The 27,761-nt window shown below is 35.4% G+C and overlaps 2 protein-coding genes across 11 annotated transcripts in view; both read left to right on the forward strand.

Moving 5' to 3' along the window:
* Positions 1-27,761, forward strand: part of Arb2a (ARB2 cotranscriptional regulator A) — a 460,304-nt gene that overhangs the window by 332,423 nt on the left and 100,120 nt on the right. The gene's annotated exons all lie outside the window — the stretch shown is intronic.
* Positions 8,967-9,974, forward strand: Pou5f2 (POU domain class 5, transcription factor 2). Its single transcript, XM_076857022.1, has one exon. The coding sequence runs from the start codon at positions 8,967-8,969 to the stop codon at positions 9,972-9,974; it is 1,008 nt and encodes a 335-aa protein (XP_076713137.1).

A 27,761-nucleotide genomic window follows, 5' to 3' on the forward strand; every position in this document is an offset into this window, starting at 1 on the left:
ATTTGTTTTTTAGGTATTGGCTAGCTTCACTTAGCATAATCTGCTCTAGTGCCATCCATTTCCCTGCAAATTCCATGATTTTGTCATTTTTTAGTGCTGCATAATACTCCATGGTATATAAATGCCACATTTTTTTTTTATCCATTCATCTATTGAAGGGCATCTGAGTTGGTTCCACAGTCTAGCTATTGTGAATTGTGCTGCTATGAACATTGAGGTGGCAGTATCCCTGTAGTACGCTCTTTTAAGGTCTTCAGGGAATAGTCCGAGAAGGGCAATAGCTGGGTCAAATGGTGGTTCCATTCCCAGCTTTCCCAGGAATCTCCATACTGTTTTCCAAATTGGCCGCACCAATTTGCAGTCCCATCAGCAATGTACAAGAGTACCCTTTTTGGGCTGGGGAATGTGGCCCAAGCGGTAGTGCGCTCGCCTGGCATGCGTGCGGCCCAGGTTCGATCCTCAGCACTACATACAACCAAAGATGTTGTATCCGCCGATAACTAAAAAATAAATATTAAAAAAAATCCTCTCCTCTCTCTCTCTCTCTCTCTCCTTCCCCTCTCTCACTCTCTCTTTTTTTTTTTAAAGTACCCTTTTCCCCACATCCTCGCCAGCACTTGTTGTTGTTTGACTTCAGAATGGCTGCCAATATTACTCTGGAGTGAGATGGTATCTTAGGGTGGTTTTGATTTGCATTTCTCTGACTGCTAGAGATGGTGAGCATTTTTTCATGTACTTGTTGATTGATTGTATGTCCTCCTCTGTGAAGTGTCTGTTCAGGTCCTTGGCCCATTTGTTGATTGGGTTATTTGTTATCTTATTGTCTAATTTTTTGAGTTCTTTGTGTACTCTGGATATTAGGGCTCTATCTGAAGTGTGAGGAGTATAAAATTTGTTCCCAGGATGTAGGCTCCCTATTTACCTCTCTTATTGTTTCTTTTGCTGAGAAAAAAACTTTTTAGTTTAAGTCCCATTTGTTGATTCTAGTTATTAACTCTTGTGCTATGGGTGTCCTATTAAGGAATTTGGAGCCCGACCCCACAATATGTAGATCGGAGCCAACTTTTTCTTCTATCAGACGCAGAGTCTCTGATTTGATATCAAGCTCCTTGATCCATTTTGAGTTAACTTTTGTGCATGGCGAGAGAAAGGGATTCAGTTTCATTTTGGTGCATATGGATTTCCAGTTTTCCCAACACCATTTGTTGAAGATGCTATCCTTCCTCCATTGCATGCTTTTAGCCCCTTTATCAAATATAAGATAGTTGTAACTTTGTGGATTAGTCTCTGTGTCCTCTATTCTGTACCATTGGTCCACCCGCCTGTTTTGGTACCAGTACCATGCTGTTTTTGTTACTATTGCTCTGTAATATAGTTTGAAATCTGACATCACTATACTGCCTGATTCACACTTCCTGCTTAGAATTGCTTTTGCTATTCTGGGTCTTTTATTTTTCCATATGAATTTCATGATTGCTTTATCTATTTCTACAAGATATGCCATTGGGATTTTGATTGGCATTGCATTAAACCTATAGAGAACTTTTGGTAATATCGCCATTTTGATGATGTTAGTTCTGCCTATCCATGAACAGGGTATATTTTTCCATCTTCTAAGATCTTCTTCTACTTCTCTCTTATACCAATACTTTTCAAGTTATGTCAGGAAATAGAAAAAGAGGGAGCTCTTCCAAATTCATTCTATGAGGCCAACATCACCCTGATTCTGAAACCAGACAAAGACACCTCAAAGAAAGAAAACTACAGACCAATATCTCTAATGAACCTAAATGCAAAAATCCTCAATAAAATTCTGGCGAATCAGATACAAAAACACATCAAAAAAATTGTGCACCATGATCAAGTAGGATTCATCCCTGGGATGCAAGGATGGTTCAATATGCGGAAATCAATAAATGTTATTCACCACATCAATAGACTTAAAGATAAGAACCATATGATCATCTCAATAGACGCAAAAAAAGCATTTGACAAAGTACAGCATCCCTTTATGTTCAAAACATTAGAAAAACTAGGGATAACAGGAACTTACCTCAACATTTTAAAAGCTATCTATGCTAAGCCTCAGGCTAGCATCATTCTGAACGGAGAAAAATTGAAGGCATTCCCTCTAAAATCTGGAACAAGACAGGGATGCCCTCTCTCACCACTTCTATCCAATATAGTTCTCAAAACACTGGCCAGAGCAATTAGACGAAAGAAATTAAAGGCATAAAAATAGGAAAAGAAGAACTTAAATTATCACTATTTGCGGACGACATGATTCTATACCTAGAAGACCCAAAAGGGTCTACAAAAAAACTCCTAGAACTAATAAATGAATTCAGCAAAGTGGCAGGATATAAAATCAACATGCATAAATCAAAGGCATTTCTGTATATCAGCGACAAAACTTCTGAAACGGAAATGAGGAAAAACACTCCATTCACAATATCCTCAAAAAAAATAAAATACTTGGGAATCAACCTAACAAAAGAAGTGAAAGATTTATACAATGAAAACTACAGAACCCTAAAGAGAGAAGTAGAAGAAGATCCTGATCAGTTTTTGTTAAGGCTTGGATTTAAAGTGAGGGACTTAGGAAGAGGTTTTGAGTTTGATATGCTGACTAAAGCTTTATCAGGTTTAAAATGCTAAAATAAGTTTTTTTATCTAAATATTTAGGTAAATTTGTGCTTAAAATTTTAGGTTTGATATTATCTCTTAAATTTCCATGGATGTTACTGCCTTTCACATCACCTAAAATAAAGGTTTATTTTTCAAAAAAAAAATAAGCTTGATGATTCTGTTTGGCTTGCTTCAGTTGATAGTTTCTTGAAAGATTTCCAGAGAAATTCACAAAAGCCCCAAACTAGTGATGATAATAGCATCAAAGTCAGTTAATTTGGAATTTCTTTATAAAAAAAAAATCTTACATCACCTAAAAGAGTTATCTGCTATAAACAGAAATTCTATTCTACTACTCATTTACTTCTCTAAACCCATGTCATATCCTGAATTATTGCTTTCATTGGTCATAAGCTGTCATTTCTGTTATGTGTATTTTACTATGCAGTCTAATGGAAAATTGTTAAACCAGTTGTGTATCTCTGGTTCTAAAGTTAAAGCAGAGTTGAAAATTTGAATGTAGAAGATAGTGAGTGCACCGTGACTACAATTATCAATGTCAGAACATCCTTAAATCTTTTCTTCTGTAACAAGGGCAGAGTCAGCTAAAATGTTTGTTTAAATCATGCATGGCATAACAAAAACCTTTCAACTTTATAGGTCTTTGTCTATGAATATACCTGACTCATCACCACAGTGCTTTTCCACCCAGCTCCACTTACTCAGCTGCTATCCTGCCTCACACAAATAGTTAAGACTAGTCACAGCTTCTGGTAAAGGCTGTAAAGTTTTATACTTCATGTTATTTTTTAGCACAAGAAGTTCATAACTTTTGAATATGTGAGATCTACAAAATAAAAATGGAGGGCATTCTCTCTGTATACTCTGAAACTCTTTGTGGTCTCTAACTGTGATTGTTTTGTATTTGTGTCATGAGCATTCATTTCTAAGAAGCAATCACATCACTTTTGTAAAATGTTTTTTTAAATGACAACAAAAAGGAAAAAAATAGTCCTTCACAATCTTAATTTGAAGCTAAGGAAATTCTTTGTTGGTACCACTGCTACATTCTAGCTTTTCTGTATATGTGTTATAAAAGTAAAAGCATCTTATATTGTTATTCACAAATAGCTATTTTTTAACCCATGTTATTTTTCTCCATTATTCCCTGTGCAAATAAAGATGGTATTATTATCTATTATGAAAATTATTTCATAGAACACTAGATGATTCTCTTTTAGTAACTTCATTGATTTGATTAGCTTTTTTCCATGCTTTAATAACTTTAATGTTTTTATTGTATTATTAGTTTTTCTTTACTATGTAACTTATCTTTTATGTCTTATTTTGCTTATATATTTAGCACTTGAAGATCCACATAAAAGTTTGACAGTTCAATCATTTCAGTGTTATTTTGAGGTAGTTTTCAGTGAACTAACTTGCAATGTGTGATGTTAGCTCTCTCAACACAAGGTGGGAGGCTGTTTCCTTACAATACTCAGCTACCAGAGTTTTCCTGGATCCCTGACTTACTTTCTAAGATCCAGAGAAGGACTTCCCAGTGACTAATCTATGTCTCCTGCTTTTGTCTTTTGTCTTATTCCTTAAATAACATGGTTCCTGCTGTTCTGTACTTGCCCTTCTGATTGACTCTGCCTTTACATCACAATGCCTGCTCAGTTTGAACTTACTATGACACTTGAGGAAGAGGACAGATAAAGATCAGCACCCTTTAGTCTGCCTTGCTTTTTCTCTCTGGCTTGGATTCAATTCTTAGATCTTCTGTTCAGCTCTGTTGATTTAACTGTATTCAAGAAGTTTTGTTTCATTTCTTTTTTCCTTTGCAGCCTCTACTAGGAGTCTTCTCACATACTCTTGAACAAAACCTGTTCTTTTCTATCTGGAGCATGAGCAATTTTAAGAGAGATGTATTTGGAAAAAACAAGAAAAAGATCACCTTTCTAGCCAGAGCAATAACTGACCAAAAGGATGACATTATGTTAATGACAGATCACCTTCACATCCAGATGTTTTCATAGATTTAACATACTCAGAGCACTGTGGACAGCTCATACATTAGCACATTACTTGGCACATAAGTACAAAATAAATGGTATCTATAATATCCATTTGGGCTTTCTTTATATCCTAGCTGGAGAGCTAAGACAGGAAATTCCAGCTAACTGTTTAAGAAAGCCAATATATCTGAGCAGAAAAGTCAGTAAGTTCAGAGAGGACAGAGATCACTACGGTACAGAGTAGACAGACAAGACGTCTCCAATAATTGAGCCAAGCCAAGCGTTGCAAGGATTTTTACTACTAACTCTGCCTCCACTGTTTCCTGCTTCATACCATAAGTGGGTCCTTTCAGTTGGTTTTGCCTACTAAAAATAAGCAATATTTTAAAGAGCTCAATAACACAAATCCTGACACTTTGTGCATTTCTACTTAAAACAACTCATAAAGAAAACCACTTTTAATTCCAAAGATCCTATTAATAGATAACTCTCTTCTTTGGGTGAATATAGCTGTCCTGTTCTGACAGAATCTCTTGTCTTCCATTTAACTTATAAATACATGGGAGCCTGGGACCATGTGTTTCTTATTCTTAATCTGTAATTCCCTGTGGATAAGACTGGCCTGATTCTTACATTATAATCTAATCACTTTCTAAGAAGTCCCCATATTTGTTGAAGGTGATGGATTAGCCTTTCATTCGCCCCAGCCCAAACAGTGCTTGTTGTCTTAAGCATTCCCATCAGCTGCTTTCCTCTGACTTCAATTTCTGTTCCAACCAAATATGCTCCTGCTTGTTTTCCCTGATCACCCTACTGTGAGAGCATATTAAATAATACTTTTAAGAAGATGCAAGACTTCTCTTAAGAATATAAACTTTTCTTAGTGGTTTCTATGCATTAACCAGGAGATGCAAACATCGGCCAATCAGATCTAACCAAGTACAGAGAAAGTCTTCACTAAGAGCACCCAAGTTAATTTCAAACCCCATCAAATTAATATAGCTTTACTTTTCAGTTTTGTCAATGTTTTGAGTCACTATGTCTTAACACATTAATATAACAAGCCTTAGTTCAAATTCATGTAGACTTACTTTTTTCCAATTCACTGAAAACATTTTTATTCAACTCTTGTTTCTAAACAACTAATGTATTTTTTCTTTGTGGTTCTCTTGTGCAGATGGGCTGTTTTTAATGTTATTAGTATGTAATTGCTCTCTTTCATATGTCTTCATGGTCTACTTTTCATTCTGTTTGGCAGACACTGGTTGTTTTGTGATTTTGAAAAAAAAATCGCTTGTAGGTATAACATAGAAAGAGTAAATACCAGCAAAATTATTTTAAACAGAATTCTGTGTATTCCAAACTGTTTTTCATAGACTATTATCTTAAAACCTAATTCTTTTTACCATTAATGCTGCAAAGATTCATTTTTAAATCTTAAATGACTATTTCTTGGTTTCCCATTATATGCCAGATATGGTTCCAGGTGCTGAGGATCTAATGGTAAACAGACAGACAAGGATTCTGCCTTTAACCAGCATACATTCTAGCAGAGGTTGTAAGTGCAAATAATACCACAAATGAATCAGATACATAGTCTATGGAGATGGCAGTTGATTCCCTGATTCTTCTTCTCCCACTGCCATTGTTTCAAGACCTATCTACAACTATTGAGTTTGATTTAATGTTAGGCTACTACCCTCTTCTAGGAAGAAGTACATAAAGGCCTTATTCTGATATGAGAAAGAAAAGATGGAGAGGCACCTGGGAAGGTCAAGGTTCTCATTTTAGACTAGAATTAAATGGACATTATTTTAAGAATTATAAAGTATTATCATACTTGAAGCAAACATTGAGCACTATATCAGTTATGTTCCAGGCTTTATAACCCCTACATACCCTATCTAGAGAGATAAAGACATAAAATAAATAACTACTGATATTTACTGATAGTAACATTGTTACTGGTAATATTACAATAAAAAATATATTAAGTACAATGGGAGTACCACAAAGGCAGTAACAAACTCTTGTCTGCCTGAGGTAAGGCTCACATCAGATGACACCTAAACTGAGTCTTAAGAGTGATGGGAAGCACAGCATACTTCATTTTTTTCCACAAATACTTACAGAGCACTTTTTAATGTGCCTGATACTATGGCAAACACTGTAGACACAGCAGTGAACCAGATAGAGTCCCTCTTGGCAGTACAGAAACACAATAAATGAATATATATATATATATATATATATATATATATATATATATATATATAGTGATGATACATGTTATACCAAAAAATAAAAGTCTTTTCAGAAAAGGAACAGAGAGTAGCAGGGATGCAAATTTTTTAAATTCAGGGACATCATCTCTAATTAGATAATATTTGAGTAGAATGCTGAATGATATGAAAGAATAAGACCAAGAAGTAGGGGAAACTATTTCAGACAGAAGGAACAACGTGAACAAAGGACATAATGGGCATAAAAGGGCAGCATTTATATGCAATATGAGATAATCTTTGCTGAAATATGGAGTATCAAGGGACCAAAGGGTGTAGAGCCACATGTATCATGTTCAAGAATGTAAATGCCCACTTTGTCAACTGGGAAAAGAGGGACTAGATTTTGAAGATAGTTTAAGAAGAAAATAACACATACTTTTGCTTGGTATGGATATGTTTTGATAGGTATGATTTGGTATTTGGAAAATTATCCCTAGCAATAGTATGCAGGATGAATCTAAATAAGAAGCACAAGAAGCCAGTTATAAGATTATTGTGATTTTACAGATGAGAAATTATGTGGCTTGAATTAAGTTAGTAAATGAGGCTCACGTGGAGATGGTAGAGTTTAATTGCTTTAGGAGAACTAGTTTATAAGATTTGGTGTTCTGTGGAATATGGGAAAGGTCAAGAACAACTCCAGGGCTTAAGTGTGGGTGGCTGAGTGGGTGGTAATGCCATTAACCAGCTTATAAGTCCCTGGAAGTTGGGTGGCAGATTTAGAAGCTCAGAAAAATGAATCTTATTTGGGGCAGTGGAAATACAGGACTGGATATTAGAAGAGTATCAGGGTTGGAATACATATTTGGCTGTTACTGGCATCTCATATAAATTTTAAAAGGAGAAGCAACAAAAAGAAGTGTGTGTCAGAAACTACAGAGAAAATGAGTAGGATGAGAATTTTTTAAATGCTATTGGATTTGACATTTGGAAGTGTATCAGTGACTTCAAGAAGATCCCGTTCAGTGGATGTGTATGGAGACAAGGCCATATCATGATTGGGTTAAAGAATGAAGGAGTAAGAGGCTGAGATCATCCCACCAAAGTCACTGTCCTTTTCTTCCTTGACAATGTTAAACCTTAGGTCAGATATTTTCTTTCTCCTCCCTCCTTAGATTTCTTAGGACTGGATGCTGTAGTTAGGGCATAATGGAGGTACAAATTAAGATCCTTTGGTCTTTAGTGGGAGAGTGGTCACAGATAGAGGAACCTGATGTTGTTAAGTTAGATACTGCAGGGAATATCCTTATGGGGGAAACAGCAAGTACAGTCCAGAGACCTGTATCCAGAAGGAGAAAAAAAACAAAGGTAGGTCTCTGTTTTATGAGGACTTTTGCAGGGCTAGTGGGAGAAACATGGAATTAGTTAAGAAACTCCACCCTAATGAGAGAGTGGAATCTGGTCGAGTATGGGGGTGGGGTAGAATCTGAGGCAGTAAACTGATGTTATCTAGAAATTCAAGTACATGTGTCTAGATTTCATAGGGCACTGGGACTGAGGATGTTCAAAGAAGGGACTGTTGGCAGTACTTTTGGCAATAAAGACAGTAAAGACGGAATAGTTAATGGATCACAAGGTCGCCCTTAGACCTGTCATGTGGATGTTTAATTAATATTTGTGAAGCCAAGAGACAGTTCAGAGGATGTGGGAGAAAGGGATTAGATGTCAGAGTTTCTGAAGAGCTATAAGTAAATACCTGAGTTGCATTCAGGGATAGATGGAGGCTCCGACTAAAGATCCCCAAACCACTTGGAGGGCCAGAACTCCAGGTTGTACCTTGGTAGGAGTTGAGAATAATGCTCAGATAGAGGGACTCACTCCCTTAACCTCAAAGACCTGAGGAGTTACCATTGAATGGATTTGCGAGATATCCCACTTCTGCACACAAAATAAAACACACCCTTAGCCCTCTTGCTTGCCACTCTGTCTGCTGCCCACCCTGGGGGCGGGGCTCGAGGGCAAGGCTGGTAGCTGTTTCAGTCCTCGAGAGCCATCAGTTCCTACCAGACTCTTGCTGGGAGAGCCGGCCTACCCCATGGCAGGACCCAGGACCTCAAACTTGAACCCCCTTCAATCCAGTGGCGGGGGTGGCTCCGGAGGGCCAGTGTCCATGAGGGTTGACACTCCAACCTTATTGAGTGCCCAGGTGGCTCCTGGCAGGATGATGGTCCCGCCAGGAGTTGGGCCAGGCATTTTCCCAGGCCCTGACATGTGGGGGATGCCTCTGGGTCCCCTGCCTTATGAATTCCGGGGCAGGATGACCTCCTGTGGAGCTGGCGAAATAGGAGTCTGGTGCCAGAGGCCCCCCGAGGGCACTTGTTCTGGACCTTACATTGCTCTGCGGAGCGTCCCGAAACTGGCGCTGCCCGAAGATGTCTTAGCTATTAAAAAGGAGATGGAGCAGCTGGCTAAGGAGCTGAAACTGAAGAGGATGACCCTAGGGTATTCGCAGGCGGATGTGGGGTTCGCCGTGGGAGCTATGTTTGGAAAGGTACTCAGCCAGACAACCATATGCCGCTTCGAGGCCCAGCAGCTCAGCCTCGCCAACATGTGGAAGCTACAGCCGCTGCTGAAAATGTGGCTAGAGGAAGTGGATGCCAAGAACCTTCTGGGCTTATGCAAAATGGAGATGATTCTGCAGCAAGCTCGGAAGCGGAGACGGGCAAGCAGGGAGAGACGAATCAGAAACAACCTGGAGAAACTCTTCCTGCAGTGCCCAAAGCCTACACCCCAGCAAATCAGCCGCATCGCTGGGCACCTCCGGCTGCAGAAGGACTTGGTCCAAATTTGGTTCTATAACCGGAACCAGATGGGCAGTCGGCCAATCAACGACGCCTTCCCACTGGAGAATGTGGGAATGGCCGGCCCTCCTTTCCCAGGGCCACCAGTGTGCTTTCCCCTGGCACCAGGGCTCCATTTTGATTTCCCCCACTATGGAGGGTCCTACCTTACACCCATGTACTCCTCTACCCGTTTTCCTTGGGGAGGAGCCCTCCTCTGTGCCCCGGCCACTACTCTGGGCCTCCCCAGGCTTTCAAGCTGAGGGGCCTGTCCCATTGGGGAAGATAAGAGAGGGAGGGAAAGGGAAAGCTGGGGAAGTCCCTGGGATTCATTTCAGGGCCATTAGCCTTTTGTTAAGAATATGTACCAGGGAATGAGGGTGGGAATTGTTTAGGAAAAAATTGGGAGGAAAGTTGAAGTTTACAACTGCATTGTTTTTCCCTAATATTGATTTGAAGGCATATTACAATATATAGTTAGTTTCTATATTTTGTTTCTTTTTTTTTTTTTTTCTTTAATTCATCGAAGATTGTGTCTGTTTCTTCTGGTTATCAGGAAGCAGTGGATTTGATTTTTTTTTTCTCATAAACACAATACTGAGTCAAATCAAGTCAGGAAGACTACTTCAATATACCATTTTTTAAATTAAAAACCATCAGCACTTTGCATAAACATAAAATCCAGGATAATAATATCCCCTGCAGAAAGGCTTGAGAATAGCATAGGAAAGGAGTACACACAACCCACCCAGAGCCCTTGCTGAAACACATGAGTTTACTTGGAAGCTATCTTTTTTTCTAATTCACGTTTTTATTTTCAGTGCCCCAGCTTTGTGTGGAGGGTCTCAGTTGAACTGTCCACTTTATGCCGTCCCTTGAGTTTATCTCCTATCCTGAGGCTGAAGTCACTCTATTCTAAACCCCTTTATTACTGAGATTGACAAGCTGAACAACTGTAGCTTCAGCCCCACCTCCAGCATACTTCTCTGGGTTCAGCTCCATTTGGTTTGTCCCCTGAAAATTTTCTATACTTTCTTCTAAATTCAGAAATACTTGTGAGAGTATGTTTGTGATACTTAATATAACTCCTGTTTGCTTTTGCTATTGTACATCTTAAATCTCCAACATTTTCACTGATATTGGTTCTTTTCTACTCTTCCACATTCATTTTCATCAGTTTTGATTATCGTATTCTCAGTGTAAATCATAATCCCTGTTTAGGGCTGGGAATGTTAAGTCAGTGGTAGAGTTCATGCTTAGCATGCACAACAACCTGGGTTTAATCCCCAGCACCAAAAAGCAAAAACCAAAATCTTCTTTCAGATTTACTGCCACACATATGCAAGTATTATCTGTCTTATAATTCTATTCCTACATATCTGTGGTTATGAATTCTTTTTTACTTATTAATCTTATCAGTTTTTGCCTTTTCTTTTTCCTTAGTAAGTCTTGCAAGGAATTTGTCTAGACATATATTTATCATAACTTTTAATGCATTGTACAAATTAATGAGTTTCACTATGGCATTTCCATACATATATGTATCATGTTTTGATCATGTCCACCCTCCTTTCTCCCCTTTGTCTCCCCCTCCCCTGAATCTCCTTCCCCTTCCATAGTAGTCTCTCTTATACTTCTAGATTATCTTTTTTTTCCATACATAAGAGAAAATTTGCAATATGTACCTTTCTGGGTCTTTGGTAAAGATGCTATCTTTTCTCCTGTGCATGTTTTTAGTACCTTCATTGAGAGTCGGTTGGCTGAAAATGTATAGGTTTATTTCTGAGTCCTCTATTCTATCTCACTGATCTGTTTTTATGCCAATACCATGTCATTTTTGTTACAATGGCTATGCTGTATAATTTGAAATCAAGTGTTGGATTGCCTCCAGCATTGCTCTTTTTGCTGAAGGTTGGTTGCTTTGGCTATTCAGGGTCTTTGTGCTTCAATATGAATTTTTAAATGATTGTTTCTACATTCTGTAGAGAATGTCATTGGTATTTTCATGGGGATTGCACTGAATATATACATCACTTTCAGTAGTGTGACAATTTTAACTTTAATCTTCCCATTCTATGAATATGGTCTTTCCACCTGCTAGCATCTTCTTTAATTACTTTCTTCAGTATTTTATGATTTTTATGATAGAGGTCTTTCATCTCCTTGGTTAGGGTTATTCCTAGTCTTTGTTAGGGTGTGTGTGTGTGTGTGTGTGTGTGTGTGTGTGTATTTGTTGTAATGGTATTGTTTTCCTGATTTCTTTCTCAGTGAGCTCATTACTGGTATTTTCAAAAGCTACTAATTTTTGTATGTTGACTTTGTGTCCTGCTACTTTGCTGAATTTATCTGTTCTAAGTCTTTTGGTGAAGTCTTTGGGCTTTTCTAAATATAGAATCACTCTGTCAGCAAAAAAAAAAAAAAGTATTTGACTTCATCCTTTCCTATTTGCATACCTATGATTTCTTTCATTTACTTAATTTTTAATTGCTCTGTCTAAAATTTCAATTACTATATTGAGTAAGAGTGGTAAGACTGGACACTCTTCTGGTAGTCCTGATTTTAGAGAAAATGTTTTCAGTTTTATCCCATTCAGTATAATGTTGGCTATGGGTTACTCATTATTGTATTGGAGCCTATCTCTCCCTTCACATCCTATGGTGTTTGTTTTATAAAATTGGGTGCTCCATGTTCAGTACATGAATATTTACAATCATTATATCTTCTTAAAGAATTGTTCCCTTTATCAGTACATATCATCCTTCTATACCTAATTTATTCAGGGATTTTATCATGAATGGATATTAGATTTTATCAAAGGCTTTTTCTGCATCTGTTGAGATGATTTTGTGATTTTTATCTTTGATTATATTTGTGTGCTATATTATTGATTTGTGAATGTTGAATCAATTTTGCATTCCTGGAATTAAACCACTTGATCATTAGTGTGTACTCATTTTAGTATGCTCTTGAATTCAATTTTCAAGTGTTTATTGAGGATTTTTTTTATCCATGTTCACCAAGGATATTGACCTATAGTTGTTTTTTTTTTTTTAATTTGGTTTTGTTTTGTTGTTGTTGTTGTGTCCTTATCAATTTTGGACAGCAGGATAATAATGTCTTCACAAATTGAGTTTCGAAGTGTTCCATCCATTTCTGTGTTATGGAATAGTTTGAAGTGCATTTGAAAGTCCAGTAAAATTCAGCAGTGAATCTGTCCAGTTCTTTGCTGGGAGACTTTTTATTACTGCTTCAGTGTCATTCATAGTTATTGATCTGCTTAGTTTATATCCTCTTGGTTCAGTTTTGATGGGTCATATATGTCCAGAAACTTGTCCATTTCTTTTAGATCTTATAGTTTATGGGCATATAGTTTTTTTTTTAATTATTCCCTAATAGTCCTGTTGATTTTGATGGTATCTATTGTAATATCCTCTTTTTCATCTCTAGTGGTACTTTTTGAGTTTTCTTTCTCTTTAGCTAAGGATTTGTCAATTTTATCTTTTAAAAGAATTAAGTCTTTGTTTTAATGATACTTTATATCATCCTTTTAGTATCTATTTCATTTTTGTCTGTCCTGATCTTTGTTATTTCTTTCCTTCTATTTATTTTGAATTTAGTTTGTTCTTGGTTTTCTAAGACTTTGAAATGCATCATTAAGTCATTTATTTGAGCTCTCTCCCTCTCTCATAAGTATAAACTTTCCCCTTAGTTCTACATTTGCTATGTCACACAAGCTTTGTGTTTTGTGTTTCCATTTTCATTTCATTCTAGGAAATTTTTAATCTCCCCCACCCTGATTTCTTCAAAAACCTGCTATTTGTTCAGAAGTGTATAATTCAATCTCCATGCATTGGTATGATTTTTATAGTTTTTCTTGCTGTTGATCTCATTTCACTATGATGTGATAAGATGCAAAAAATTATTTCAACATTTTTAAATTTGCTAAGACTGCTTTATGGCCTAATATATGATCTATTTTGGAAAAAAGTTCCATGTGCTTATGTAAAAGGTGTGTCCTGCCACTCTTGAATGGGATATTCAGTAGATATCTTTAAAGTTCATTTGATCCTAGTGTAATTTATCTCTGTTGTTTCTTTGTTGATTTCTTTCACCTGGATAATCTGTCTGTTGGTAAGAGTTGAGTAATGAAGTTACTCATTATTATATTGGGGCCTATCTCTCCCTTCACATCTTATGATGTTTGTTTTATAAAATTGGATACTCCATGTTCAGTACATGAATATTCATAATCATTATATCCTCTTAAAGAATTGTTCCCTTTGTCAGTATATAGTGATTTTGTCTTTTCTAACTGATTTGGCTGAAAGTCTTTTTTATCAGACATTAGTATAGCTACTCTGCTTTCTTTCAGCTTCCATTTTCTTAGAATATCATTTTTTACTCTTAAATTTTGGGCCTTTGTCTTTTCTGGTGAGGCAAATTTTTTGCAGGCAGCATGTTGTTGGGTCTTATTTTTAATTCACCCAGCCTGTCTATATCTTTAATTGGAGAATTAACATCATTTACATTTTATTATTGACATGTTTCTCTCATTTTGTTGTTTTTCTTCCTGTTGTTTTGAATATTTTGTTTGTTATTTCCTCTCCAATTTATTTTAGAGCTTGATAGTTTTCTGTATTAGTGATGTTTCTTTCCAAATTCTCATGTGCTTCTCTACACTTCTGGTAAGATGTATTTTCCCCATGCTTCATGATTGTTTGTCATTTTTCTTCTTCTGGCTAGAGAATTTTCATTGGTTTACTAGTCATGAATTCCCTTAGTTTGTTCTTATCATGTAAGGTCTTTATTTCTACTTCAATTCTGAAGAATAACTTTGATGGATAAAGTAATCTAAGTTGGCAGTTATTTTCTTTCAAACTTTGAAATGCATCATTTCGTGCTTTCCTGGCCTAATTTAGAATTTCTGTTGAGAAACCTGCTGTTACTCTGTTAGATTTGCCTTTATATGTGGCTTGGTGCTTCTTTCTTGAAGCTTTTAATATGCTTTCTTTGTTCTGTGCTTTTTGCAGTTTAACTATAATGCAAAATGAAGGCATTCTTTTCTAGTTATGTCTATTTGGGGTTCTAAATACTTCTTGTACCTGGTTGTCCATGTGGTTGCCAAGATTTGGGAAATTTTATGCTGTCATTCTACAGAATGGGTTTTATATGTCTTCAGTCTATAGGTCTCTTATCTATTTGAATTATGCATATGTTTGTTCTTTAAATAGTGTACCATAGATCCTATATATTCTGTTTGTTCTTTCTTTTCTTTTCTTTTCTTTATTACTGTCTGAATGTGATAATTTCCCAACCTTATCTTCAAGTCCTGATGTTTTTTTTTTTCATTCTACACATTCTGTCTATTGGTGAAGCTTTCAAATGAGTTTTTAAAATGACTTGTTGAGCTTTTCATTTTCTTGATTTCCATTTGGTTCTTTTTAAAAATCTCTATCTCTGCATTGAATTTCTCATCCATATCCTGCATCTTTTTCATAATCATCTGTTAATTTGTATCCTCTTGGAATTCACTGAGCTTTTAAAAAATCATTCTTTAGAATTCTTCATCCAGTATTTTATACATTTCAGTATCTTTGGAATCAGTCAGGATAGATGTATCTATTTACTTTAGGTTGTCATATTGTCTTGTTTTTAATTTTTCTTGTGTTTCCATATTGATATTTGTATATTTAAATGTAAGAACCTTCTTAATAAGCAACCTTTTCTTGATATCGGTTTCTTGTGTAATGATAAGTTTATTTACATTTGGACTTTATAGTATAGTTTCCCTGTGACTTCTTTGGCTGTGCTTAGAGGGTTTTGACATGATGTATACTGTGTCAGAGCCTGGAGGACCTTCTTTCTGTATAAGACTGGCAAGAATATGGTCCTTCTGGTAGTTCAGGCAGGCATGATGTAAACAGTAGAATATGTGAGGTGCGCTCTCTGTGGTTATTCCTCCAATCTTGTCAGCAATATGTGGGCTGATAGGATATAGGAACAATCTATGCTGAGCTCCCTCATAGATTCATTGTCCACACCATTGTGTTATTCCTCTCTACTCTTGCTATGGTAGTGAATTTCGAGGAACATGACTTCACACCACTCCTTGCTGTACTTACTTAGAACAAAATCTATGACTAGGGGCTCTTAACTCCCTGTTTGTTTTTTTTAAGTAAGTTGAATGTCTGTCAAGGTTCAAGTGGGGTTCTTTGTGACTATTGTAAGATTGTAAGGTGTAGTTTTTCTGACTTGGGCTGAAAGTTTAGCCAGCAGCAGCACCCCCATCCAAACTACTCAAATGGTGGCTGTGCTTGATCCCCAGGATCACATAGAAAGAAGGAAACAACTAGCAGATAATAAAATAAAGAATATAATAAAGTATAAAGAAATGAAATCAGCCACACCACCATTAACAACAGAAAACAAACAGGCAAAAAGTACTTGGAATGAACAAAAAGGTAAAAAAATAATTTTAAAAAATAGAAGTTAAAACAGAGGAGAAATAGAACTAAATGGAAAATAGGAACTTTTTAAACATTAAAAAAGCAATAAAGAGAGCTTGGGTTGTGGCTCAGCAGTAGAGCACTTGCCTAGCATGTGCAAGACCATGGGTTCTATCCTCAGCACCACATAAAAATAAATAAAATAAAGGTATTGCATCCAAAAATAAATCAATAAAGAGGGAAAACAGGAAAAGATAAAAATGTAGGGGAAAGGGAAAGGAAAAAAAAACATTAGGTATTAAGAGAAAAAGCAAACACATATATAAACATATACAAATACAAAGAACAGCAATAATAATATCTTAATAAAAATAAAAGTTTCCTCTCCACCAAGGTACTTTATTATACAGGCAAGAGTGGATGATCATAATCCATACCAATCAGAATTTCTCTTCATGCCTTCTTAGGCTGTGTCCCCTTTGGAGAGAGCAAAGGGTGGGAGTTATTCACCCTCTTCTTTCCTTTGTTGTGCTTATATGGCAATCAGCAGTAGTTATGGCCAGAACCATCGAAATACTTCTCAGCTCCCCTGAACACCAAAATGAGGTAAAGCAGAACTCCAAGCTCTGCAGGGAAAGATTCACTCTGCAATTATTTGAGCTGCACACTCTAGGAGTAGGGAAGACACCAACTTTGTAGTATGTCACTAAGTTAGTGTGGTGTGCACCCAGGCCTTTTTTTGCAGGGCTGACACTGGGTACTGCAGTATGCCTAGGACTCTGGCATCTTCTGTGCTACATTCTCTTCCTTGTGAGGAGATATCCTGTTTCTATTTCATAGGATTATAATAACAATGCCATTACTTTCTTCCTCAGTGCTGCCATCATCATTGCACCCACAACTAGGGGATCTAGGCCCTTTGATGGTATAATCCTCATTCTCACAACATCCTTGTAAGATTAGGTGACCTACCACTAGGCAATGGAACCAAGTTTTAAATCACATCTCCCATACTCCACAGCATGGAACAGCCCCAGTTACACCTCAGCTTTGCAGTGCTTTAAAAACAAAAATTCAGGTAAGCATGAAGTCCTTGCATTCTTCTGACTTTTTTAAAATTGCCTAATGATAAAGAACAAATTGTCACAAATCAAATTTTCAAAACACAAAATATTCATTATTTCAGGTAGACAATGGATAGGTATAGAGATTACATGAATCTATAAGATTAGATTGAGTCCTTAATCACATTGGAAATTTTATGGCCACAAGACAGGTGCAAATGAACAGTGTTTACCATAGTCTAGTGTCCCTCATGACACTGTCTAAAATAGAGCCCCACACATATGGAGAAGATTCATTTCTATACTGCAGCTTCTTTATCCTTGAAACTTATATCACTGCTCAAGGAAAACTTAATTCCTGCTCTTAATATTTCTTATTTTTGTTGTTGGGGATGAGGATAACTGAGGATTGAACCTGAGAGTTTTGGGGTTTTTTTGTTTTTTCCCAAGACAGAGTCTCAATACAATGCTTAGGGCCTTGCTAAGTTTTGGGCTGATGCTGGCCCGAAATCTGCCATCCTTCTGACTCAGCCTCCCAAGTCACTGGGATTATAAGCATGCACCATAACACCTGGCTCTGCTCTTTATATTTCTGTTTAAGAAAATGTTTAAGCTAAGTGTTGTGGCATATGCCTGTGGTCCTGGCTACTTGGGAGGCTGTCGTAAGAGGATCAACTGAATTTAAGAAATTCAAAAATAGCCCCAGCAACATAGCAAGGCCCTGTCTCAAAAACAAAAGCAAAATAAACAAAAAAATAAAGAGAATTAAAAGGAAAAAATCTGTTAAAGAAAAACCAAAATGTTTAGTAACATAAGTTCTTCTGACTCCTTAACTAAATGCAATGACATGGAGTCCACAAGTTCATGTCGGGGTAAAGATGAATTAGTGCCTTGGTCTCTGCCCCACGATTTATAGCAGCCCAGAGAGATCATTTCCCTGCACACACATGCCACACAGATCCAGTGTGACAAATTTATACTTTTTTTTCTTGTCAGTGTCTGAAGAGAGAGTACTAAGGATACACATAAGTTAGTGTAAGCGAAATCAAACCTTAATTGCTTAGCTTTTGATTCAACAGATGATTAATCACTTACTATTGGATTATCCCACTAAAAGTCACACAGCACAAGCTGATTCCTTCCTTTTCCTATACAACCCTTTTGGAAAGCTTTGGGGGGGAGATATTTCAACAGAAATCAGGTAGTATTTGATGAGGGTAAACTGATTGTCCTGTAAGCATTCAGCTTCTAAAAATTAGTAGCCACTGACCCAAGCTGCTCCTTCAATTCTTTTGCTACCTCTGCAGATTTGAAGAAATTGTGATGGACTGTTAATATCAGGGAGTAACACTAATGGTCTGTAGCCCAGCCTAGTTACATCATTCACATATCTGCTCCATCTCTGCTTAGATCAGTACTGACTGGTGCATGCCATTAATCAGCCTTTACATAATTTGAAATGAGATTTTTCACCCCTGGTTTTCTTGACTTGCTATAAGAAGAAAAGACTAAACCTTAGGAAAACTTTTATATTAAACTGATGTTGAATTTTTCAGTGTTTTTTCAGAGATTTTTTAAAAGATATATACATGTAAACCACCACACTCTTGATTTTCTTTCATTTCAAGGATGCCACTTATAGCTTTAACGAGAACAATTTCAGTACAGTAGTTAGAGAGGCAGATGTCAGCAACAGTACAAAGTCTTCATATGTACCAGATACCTTGATTTAAATAACAAATTCCACTGGGTGCAGTGGCACATGCCGATTTGATTCAACAGATGAGATTGAACCCCTGGGTTCAATCATTGGTACAAAAAAATTGATTAATTAATTCCAACCACTTGTTTCAATGGTCTTCACCATCATTCTGAAACTGTTTATCAGATGTTTCCATTTTCTTATATTTCCTTTAGAAGAAGAAAGTTTTTATGTTTCTTTGTTGGTTTGTTAATATTGTTTTTTGGTGCTGGGAATAGAATCTATGGCCTCATACATGCTAGATAAGTGGAGAGGAGGGGAGGGGAGGGGAGGGGAGAGAAGAGGAAACTGTTTATCTGAATAAACAGTTTAACTGAATTTTTCAGTGTTTTTTCAGAGATTTTTTTAAAAGATATATACATGTAAACCAATGATTTCTGGATATCCCTAGCTCAGTGTAGTATTAAATCCCTGAATCATTTTTTATGTAAGTCTTCCAAGTTTGGAACAAATACTACATTGACTATTACCTTTCTTGTTCTTATACTTTTATCAATCTTTAACACTTTAATTACATTCTTACCATACATAATAATTTCTCCTCTTCCCAGAAGTTTTTTTATCTATAGTCTAAGAAAACATGAGATGTTTAGATTATTATTATTATTATTATTATTATTATTCCAGACCATTACTTTTTTTCTTGAATCAGCACTTGTTTCTATAATTTCATATTTTTGAAATGAATGATCTATATATCCTTCTTTATTATACTGGAACTGTGTCACAGGGATTCATTTTTCAGACTAGCTGCTTTTGTTTATGGCTTTCTTCTAGAAATAGTCTTGCTTACTAAACAGTATTGGTTTTCTTGGCAGAATCTGTTCATGATGAATTCTTTTTAGAGTAAAAAATGGTATTATCTATGTAGAACAATGTTTTTAAAGTGAAAACTACTATACCATTCCAATAAAATCCTAGTGTAATGAGGGGTTAGTACTTGACAAAGTGATTCTAAACTAAAAGATAGAGTTAGGTGGCTTTGTTCTATCAGGTGTTATGAAAAACTAGAATCATTTAACCAGTGTAAAAATAAGTGTGGCCAAAGTAACAGAAACAAATATTTGGTACTTCACCTATTGGTATGTGAATCAGTACAACCTTCAATGAAAGGATACTAGGTCATTCTTACGAGAAAGTTTTAAAATATGTTTTTCTTTTGGTCTATGATTTCAAGATAAGAAGATTTTGTGTATTTGTGATATAATTTTAGCAATAAGGGTGGTCACTATGGCATTTAAAAATTTTGACAACAAAATATTAGAAATAACCTACATGTTCAGCAAAGGATTAAATAATTAAAGTGTAATACGATGTTATAGTTAAAACTGTTATAGAACTGCACAGTTTTTGACAAATAGAAAGTTTAGACTAGATTGTTGAATGAGGCAAAATAGCTTATTAAGCTTTGTGATATTGTTTTTAAAAAAAATATGTACAGTACATAGAAAAAAATTTAAGGTTATGTATTGTTAATGACTTTTTAAATTGTTTTTATATATATTTATTAGATATATATTTACAAAAATCCAAGAAATATTTTTGATTTTTTTTCAGTTGTCAAGGGACCGTTATTTTATTTATTTATGTGTGGTGCTGAGAATCGCATCCAGTGCTCCACACAATGCTAGGCAAGCGCTCTACCATTGAGTTACTGAGATACAACCCCAGCCCCCAAGAAATATTTTTAAAGCAAGGCTCTATGAAATCTAGAATTTAAAAAAAATATTCTTCTTTGTCTCTGAACTAGCAATTTCTCATTACAAAGCAATATTTTAAAGAGTAAATACAACCTTTTCATTTTTAGTCACATTTGTATTTCTATAAAAGAAGGCAGATTTCTAAATGGAGGAGTACTGGGAAATATAAGAGAGAAAGACTGCTAAAAATGAAAATATTTTTTTTAAATCTGATGCCCATTAATGCTAAAGAGCTGTAGTGTAGCTAGTAAGTGAAGACACCTGCCATATGTCTGTTTTCCTGCACAACATGGTAATTTACAATTACAATTAATGTGTTTATATACCTCTGTACAGTTAACCCATATTTAGAATGTAATATAAACCCAAATCATTTTCATGTTTCTGTTTATTTTCCAGTTTTAAAAAGCATTTGAACGTATCAAAATCCTGATTTTAACGCAATAGAGTCTTCCTAGCTTGTCATTTTTGGAGAAACCAAATGAATATAAATGAGATCTATGGATTTCTCAGTTGGAAGGCAAGGTCAGTCCCTGAGAGTACATCCCCGGCCAGCTGAAAGATGAACTGTCATAAAATGAATTCAACCCCAATACCCAATAAAATCCTTAAAATAAAGCCTTAACATTAACATGTCTACAGCAGTGAAGAGAAACATGACAGGAAGCTTTGGGAGAGACTGCGTGGTTTGCCATCATAGGTCTGTTGAGAGGCCACTCTGCCTCCTCACCTTTAGCTAGGAGCCTTACAAAAGCAGAATTAACGACTTTGCTCTTAGCTTGGACTTCTTAGGATTTCTTTCTACAGTTTCCAAAAAAATAACAAAATACAAACTAGTTTCACCTATTGCTATTAACTCTTCTTCTGACTTCCTGCCAAAGACTGGTTGAAAAAGGAATATTTGGGACCTTCTGAGGAAATTACTACATTTCAGATTTGGTATTCCTCTCTGAAACTATGTTGCCTATATGTCATTTCTTCTTCAAAAGATCAACTAATTGATTAACAATTAGTCCTCTTTTATTTTCTAGGATGTGTGGTGTAGATCCTCTTCTAGGACTGAGGCCAGGGAAATATATACGATGCATTAAGTTGATTTTATTATTTTAGAATGGATGATAATGCTCCTGGAACAGCTTTAAAATTTTGAATGTTATAAAGTAGTAAGAAATCTTAACATAAACCTTTTTAATTGAAAGAGAATTTATTTTGTATACCACTATTAATTTTGTAGGACTGCCAAAGTCCATAGAGATTGTATGATTTTTAACAATATAAATATGTTTTCATACAGCTCTGAAGACTGGAAGTCTGAGATCAAAGTGTGGGCAGGGTTAGCTCCTGCTGAGGGCATTGAGGGAAGGATCCAGGCTCTTCTTCTGGACTTGTGGATGACCATCCTCTGCCTAGGTCTTCATATTACCTTCCTCTTGAAAGATTGTGTCCACATTTCTTTTTTTCATGAGGACACTATTCATACTGAATTAAGGCCAACCCTAATGACCTCATTTTAATTTAATTAACTTCTTATAGATCCTATCTCCAAATATAGTCAGATTCTGAGGTCCTAGGGATTAAGACTTCAACATGTGAAATTTTGTGGTAAACCCCTCAGCCCATAGTACCAGCTTAATGAAAAATTTGACCAAAATAAAGTATTCATTAATATATTCATTCAACAAATAATTAATTGAATATTCTACATAACATGGAATGTCCTTGTTGCTAAGATGCACTCAATGATTTTTCTTTATTATGCTACCACCATGCCTTGTCTATGCTTTATTTATAGCTCATAAACAATCAAACAAAGATATACTGCCTCACCACAGGCCCAAAAGCAATGGGGTCACCTGACAATTGACTGAAACCTCTAAAACTGTCAGCCAAAATTAACCTTTCCTCTTTGTAAATGGATTGTCTCAGGTATCTGTTACAGTAACAGAAAACTTACTAGCACAGGTCACCCTCTCAACTTTTCTAAAGTTTGCTATATCAGTTTGCTAGAGCCAGTGAACAACGTACCTCTAACTAGGTAGCTTATACAATAGAAATCTATTGTCTTATTGTGAAACTAGAAGTCCAAGATCCAGGAGTGGTCAGGGTTTATTCCTTGTGAGGACTGTGAAGAAAGAATCTATTTCAGCCCTCTCTCCTTAGTTTATAGTCATCTTCTATGTCTCTTTACATTGTCTTTCCTCTATTCACATCTGTGTCCATGTTTCCCCTTTCCCTAGGGATACCGGACATATTGATATTCTTAATGACTGGCCTACCCTAATGACTTCCTTTTAACTTGATTACCTCTATAAAGATCCTGTCTCCAAATAAGGTCACATTCTAAGGTACTGAAGCTTCTTGGACTTCCAAAATTTGGGACAGAGAATTCAACTCATATCACCTACCACTTATGATATAGAGAAAATATATGTTGGGGAAGAGGTGTCGGAAGGCAGAGCATCTTATTTTTTCCTAAAAAGGAGTTAGGTAAGCGATAGTATTATAGAAAGAAAAGAGCATTAGCTATAAAAGCAAATAGTCCCAGGTCTGTTTCCTGCCTCTCTGCCACCAATATATCTTCTCAGGAAAATTTTAAGAAAAGTAAGAAATTTTCTCTCCCCACCAAGAACTTTGTGAGTTGAAGAACTGCATTAGCTACTTATTTCTATTTTGGGAGCAGGACAATTAAACCCATAGGTGAGATTTGGAGATATTATCTCAGAAAGAAAAGTTTGGATATTTCGATAAAGATATGCTTCTTAATTTCTCCAGAAAAAAATTTATGTGAATCTGTTAAGAAAGCACTGTCACTTTTTGCCAAGCATTGTTAGCCACTAATTTCATCAAGCTAATGTAACAGGACAGTAAGTGATTTGCCTTTAATTTGTTGTGATTGTTTTGTGGAAAGCAGAGCTAAAAGTGACTGTGTTATGAAAGCAGAGAGCAAATATTTAGATAGTGATTGTTTTCATAAATAGTTTAAAGAATATTGTTAAATCTAAGTAGACACCAGGTAAATTTTTAAAATATATTAACTTTAAATCATGGTTTCTATAATAATCAGCCATTAAATACATGCAGATATTTTAAATGATCACCACATTTTAAACATTCTTTATGGAGCACCAGATTACTTGCTAAATATGTATTACCTTTGAGATTTAAACTAAAGAGAAGAGGTGGGGAAAAACTTCATATCCAGGGATTTATTGTGGTTTTCGTTACTTTTCTGAGAAGACAATCATACTAACACCACAGGTAGAAAAGAATGTTTTGATGCTTCCATGTCATATCATTAAAATAGTTAATCTATGGCCATAAATTTTTATCTTCTGGGCCAAGAAATTTTAAGTAAAATGCTAACAAAAATGTAATGCTTTTCAATGAGAAGTGAAAGAATCTTTATCCTTTTTATTTGAGGTTCCAGAAATGGCACACTCCATAAAAAACTATATCATTTTTATTTTTAAACTGAGCCAGTAAACAATTTATTTGGTGAGCGTTCTCTGTGCACACATATATAACATGTGAACATTCAGGAAACAGAAGGTGCTTGAATTTGTGAGATTTAAATATTTTCTCACAGTTGATCCAGTGATACATCAGTTGAAATAAAACCACATATAAATGAATACCACTTTCTACTAAAAGGCAAGTATAGATTTCAGCCATTGTTTTAATGAGGACAGTAATGACTCCATTCATTCATAGAATATCTTACAAAATTTTAACATGTTTACCCCCATATGCATTCTCAGACTCATCATATAAAACGCTACCTGTCCTAATCATAATATACATATGTTATGTTAATCCAACTATACATGTTTTATATTGATAATATTCTTATAAATGTTAAATTTTGAACTATATATAAATAATGCTTTGATTTCACACTTATGTTATTCATTTAAAAACATGCATATATGTTATATTTATATTTATATTTTAAATGTGTTATGCAAAATATAAGTTACATAGACCATTGGTAATTTTATAGAACATGGTAGGCAAAATGGAAATAGAATAGCAGTTTTGGGCCATTTTCCAGACTTACTTTCTCTGGCCCCAAACCCACTCCTGCTCTTTCTCCAGGTTCTACCTATTCACATTCTCATAAGTAGTAACATTGTATTCTGTATATCTTCCTTAGTGACCAAATACCTAAAAAGTACCTGTTAAGGAGTAGGTATTTAAATAGGAAGCACATAAGCCAAATAGAGGAAAGGAGAAAATCAAGCATCACTTATTCAAGTGACCACTGTTAGGAGGAAAGGACAAAGGACCAGCACACAGAAAGGGGCAGATAACCTCAGCAAGGGATATATGGGAACATTCTTAAGGGCAGAGAGCACTTGAGCTAAGTCTTAAAGGATAACTAGGAGTTGTTAAGTAGAGGGAATGAGAAGAAAGAGAGAAGACCAGACATCAGGAATGGGAGGAAAAATGGAAGATGTTTGACTGAAATCTAGGCTGTGATGAGTTATTGCCACTGAGAGTTAAATGTTGTGTTAAAACTCTTGACAGCCAAGTCAAAAGTTATATAGTTTCCAGTACATAATTATGTGAAACTTCCAAAATGCATTAGGAGAAATATTTTGACATTAAATTGAAAGATTAATATACATAGGTACACACATATATAATTTTAAAAGACATTGAACAATATTGATGTTGTTATTTTAAACCAAGATCATTTTCATGCGACCAGTTCTTATATTGACTTATATCAGATAGACAAGGTCATAATACTAAGTTCTAAGGTTCTGAAGGCCTTTCTTTTAGGAACTAAAATAATTCAGTATGACATGAAGCTTCCTTATGGTTTACCTTGGCACAACAAATCACTGAATCCAGAGAAGTTCATGATTTAGCAGATCCATTGGCCTGTTCTTCTCAAGAGTCAATTTTCTCCATCAGGCTTTTGATTTAAAAAAAAAGAAAAAAAAACCTGTTCATCAGAAAAGTATATTATAATATAATAAAGAAGCCACTGGCAAAGGTTTGGTAATTGAAAAAAAAATCAGGCACCAAAAACAGTGAGTTACATAGAAGCCTAGTTGCCTTTGTTTGCAAAAAAATGCATATCTGATTAGAAGTTCTGCTCCCACTAATGGAACATAATCATGCTGTTTCTGTCCCATAGCTCATTATATGAAAGAATGCCTAGTGTGGTAATGGAGATAGACTAGGTATCAATAAATTCACATACCAAACAGTTGACTTCAGGTAGAAATTAATTCATCTCTGTTTTATTCTAACATGAAATAAAAAATGATTGATATATTTCTATACATAGTCATTCTGAGAATGACTCAAGAAAAAATTTTTATGAGAACCAATTGAAAAGACTAGTCAAAGCATATAGAACATTTGTGTGTGTGTGTGTTTGTGTGTGTGTGTGTGTGTGTGAGAGAGAGAGAGAGAGAGAGAGAGAGTATGTGAGTGTGTAATGAGGAAACTATTACAGATCTAGGGTTATTATAAATAAGTCCAATATTGCTCCAATCTGTAAATATTGCAGTGCCTTAAATCACATGTTTATCCTTACAAGACCTTCTAAAAATTAGTCTTTAATATTCATGTTGAATTTGAAGATTTATTTTCCCCAAATAAGTATCAGAGTCCATCAGTAAACACATAAGTCTTGGTGTCATGCTTTGTCTTTAAATACAAGTGACACCTTTTAACACAAATTATTTCTTTTTTGTTATCATATATTGTTTATATTAATTGGATTTAGTGTGATATTTCTGTACACACATAGATCATGCACTGTCCCATCAGCCTCCCTTTTTCCACTCTGTGTCCTTTCCAATCTTTAGCAATCACTATTCTACTTTCAGTTCAATTTCTTTTACCTTCCACATATGTGAGAACATGTGGTACATGTCTTTCTGTGTCTGGTTTATATCCCCTAAAGTAATGTCCTCCAGATCTGTCCATTTTGCTGCTAATGACAGGATTTTATTCTTCTTTATGGTTGAATAATACACCATTGCATATATATATATATATATATCACATTTTCTTTATCCATTCATGGTAGAACTATTTCTTAAGAATATTTATTACTTCTGAGAATCCCCAAAGTATATATAAAATGAAACATGTTCTTTTGGGTTGAATAATACATCCTTGCATATATGTATCACATTTTCTTTATCCATTCATGATAGAACTATTTCTTATGAATATTTATTACTTCTGAGAATCCCTAAAGTATATATAATGAAACATGTTAGGCGAATAATTTTGAGAGGTCTACTGAAGGCTCAGGTTTAGTGCATTCCCCAGGACAATTGCCTTTTCAGACCCTTACCACCAACAGAGAATAGCCAGAAGGTATATAACCTGATAACTTAAGATTCCTTAAAGTTAGTTAGGTTGGATTTAATAAAAATATCTAGAAAACAAAGACAAGTAATATTCTGAGAACTCTCAGATTTTTTTGGAGTTATCTATAACTTGAGGTAGAATATAGCTCATATGGATCATAATGCCAGATGAATTTTTTTCCATCTAGCTCTTTAGTTTATGTTTTAAACTTTAAGCAATATGAAAATTCATTTTGGAAAATTATTTACTACACCATTAGTTGTCCAATGCCATCCTCCTTGCCCCAGAGATATTGCTATACTTACCTCTCATTTGTATATGAGTATATCATTTATTTAGGGAATTATCCATAATAAAACCATAATTATAGACCAGTATTACCTTGTTTCCCAGTACATTTTATATGCCATTTGATCCAAATACCAAACTACTATTCTCAACAAATGCAAACAATTTTTAATTGTGCCAAGAAAAACAATCAGGAGAATAAACTCCTCTCCGACTGCCCTCATACTTTATTATTTAAAGTATTATAAAACTGAATATGAATTATTTTGATCCTCTTACCATTTTTAGTTATCAATAGCATTTACATGGATAATCCAGAAACATCTTACCTTTAAACACATATTAACATTTAATATGCCACTATTAAAATGCATTTTGTGGGTTGGGGCTAGGGTAGCTCAGTGGCAGAACACTTGCCTAGCATATGCGAGGCTCTGGGTTGGATCCTCAG

This window comes from Callospermophilus lateralis, chromosome 5 (genome assembly GCF_048772815.1).
Source record: "Callospermophilus lateralis isolate mCalLat2 chromosome 5, mCalLat2.hap1, whole genome shotgun sequence".
In the NCBI taxonomy this organism is placed as follows: domain Eukaryota; kingdom Metazoa; phylum Chordata; class Mammalia; order Rodentia; family Sciuridae; genus Callospermophilus; species Callospermophilus lateralis.

What these genes read in the sequence shown, in the direction of transcription:
- Pou5f2 (XM_076857022.1), top strand. Translation starts at nt 8,967, where the DNA reads ATGGCAGGACCCAGGACCTCAAACTTGAACCCCCTTCAATCCAGTGGC.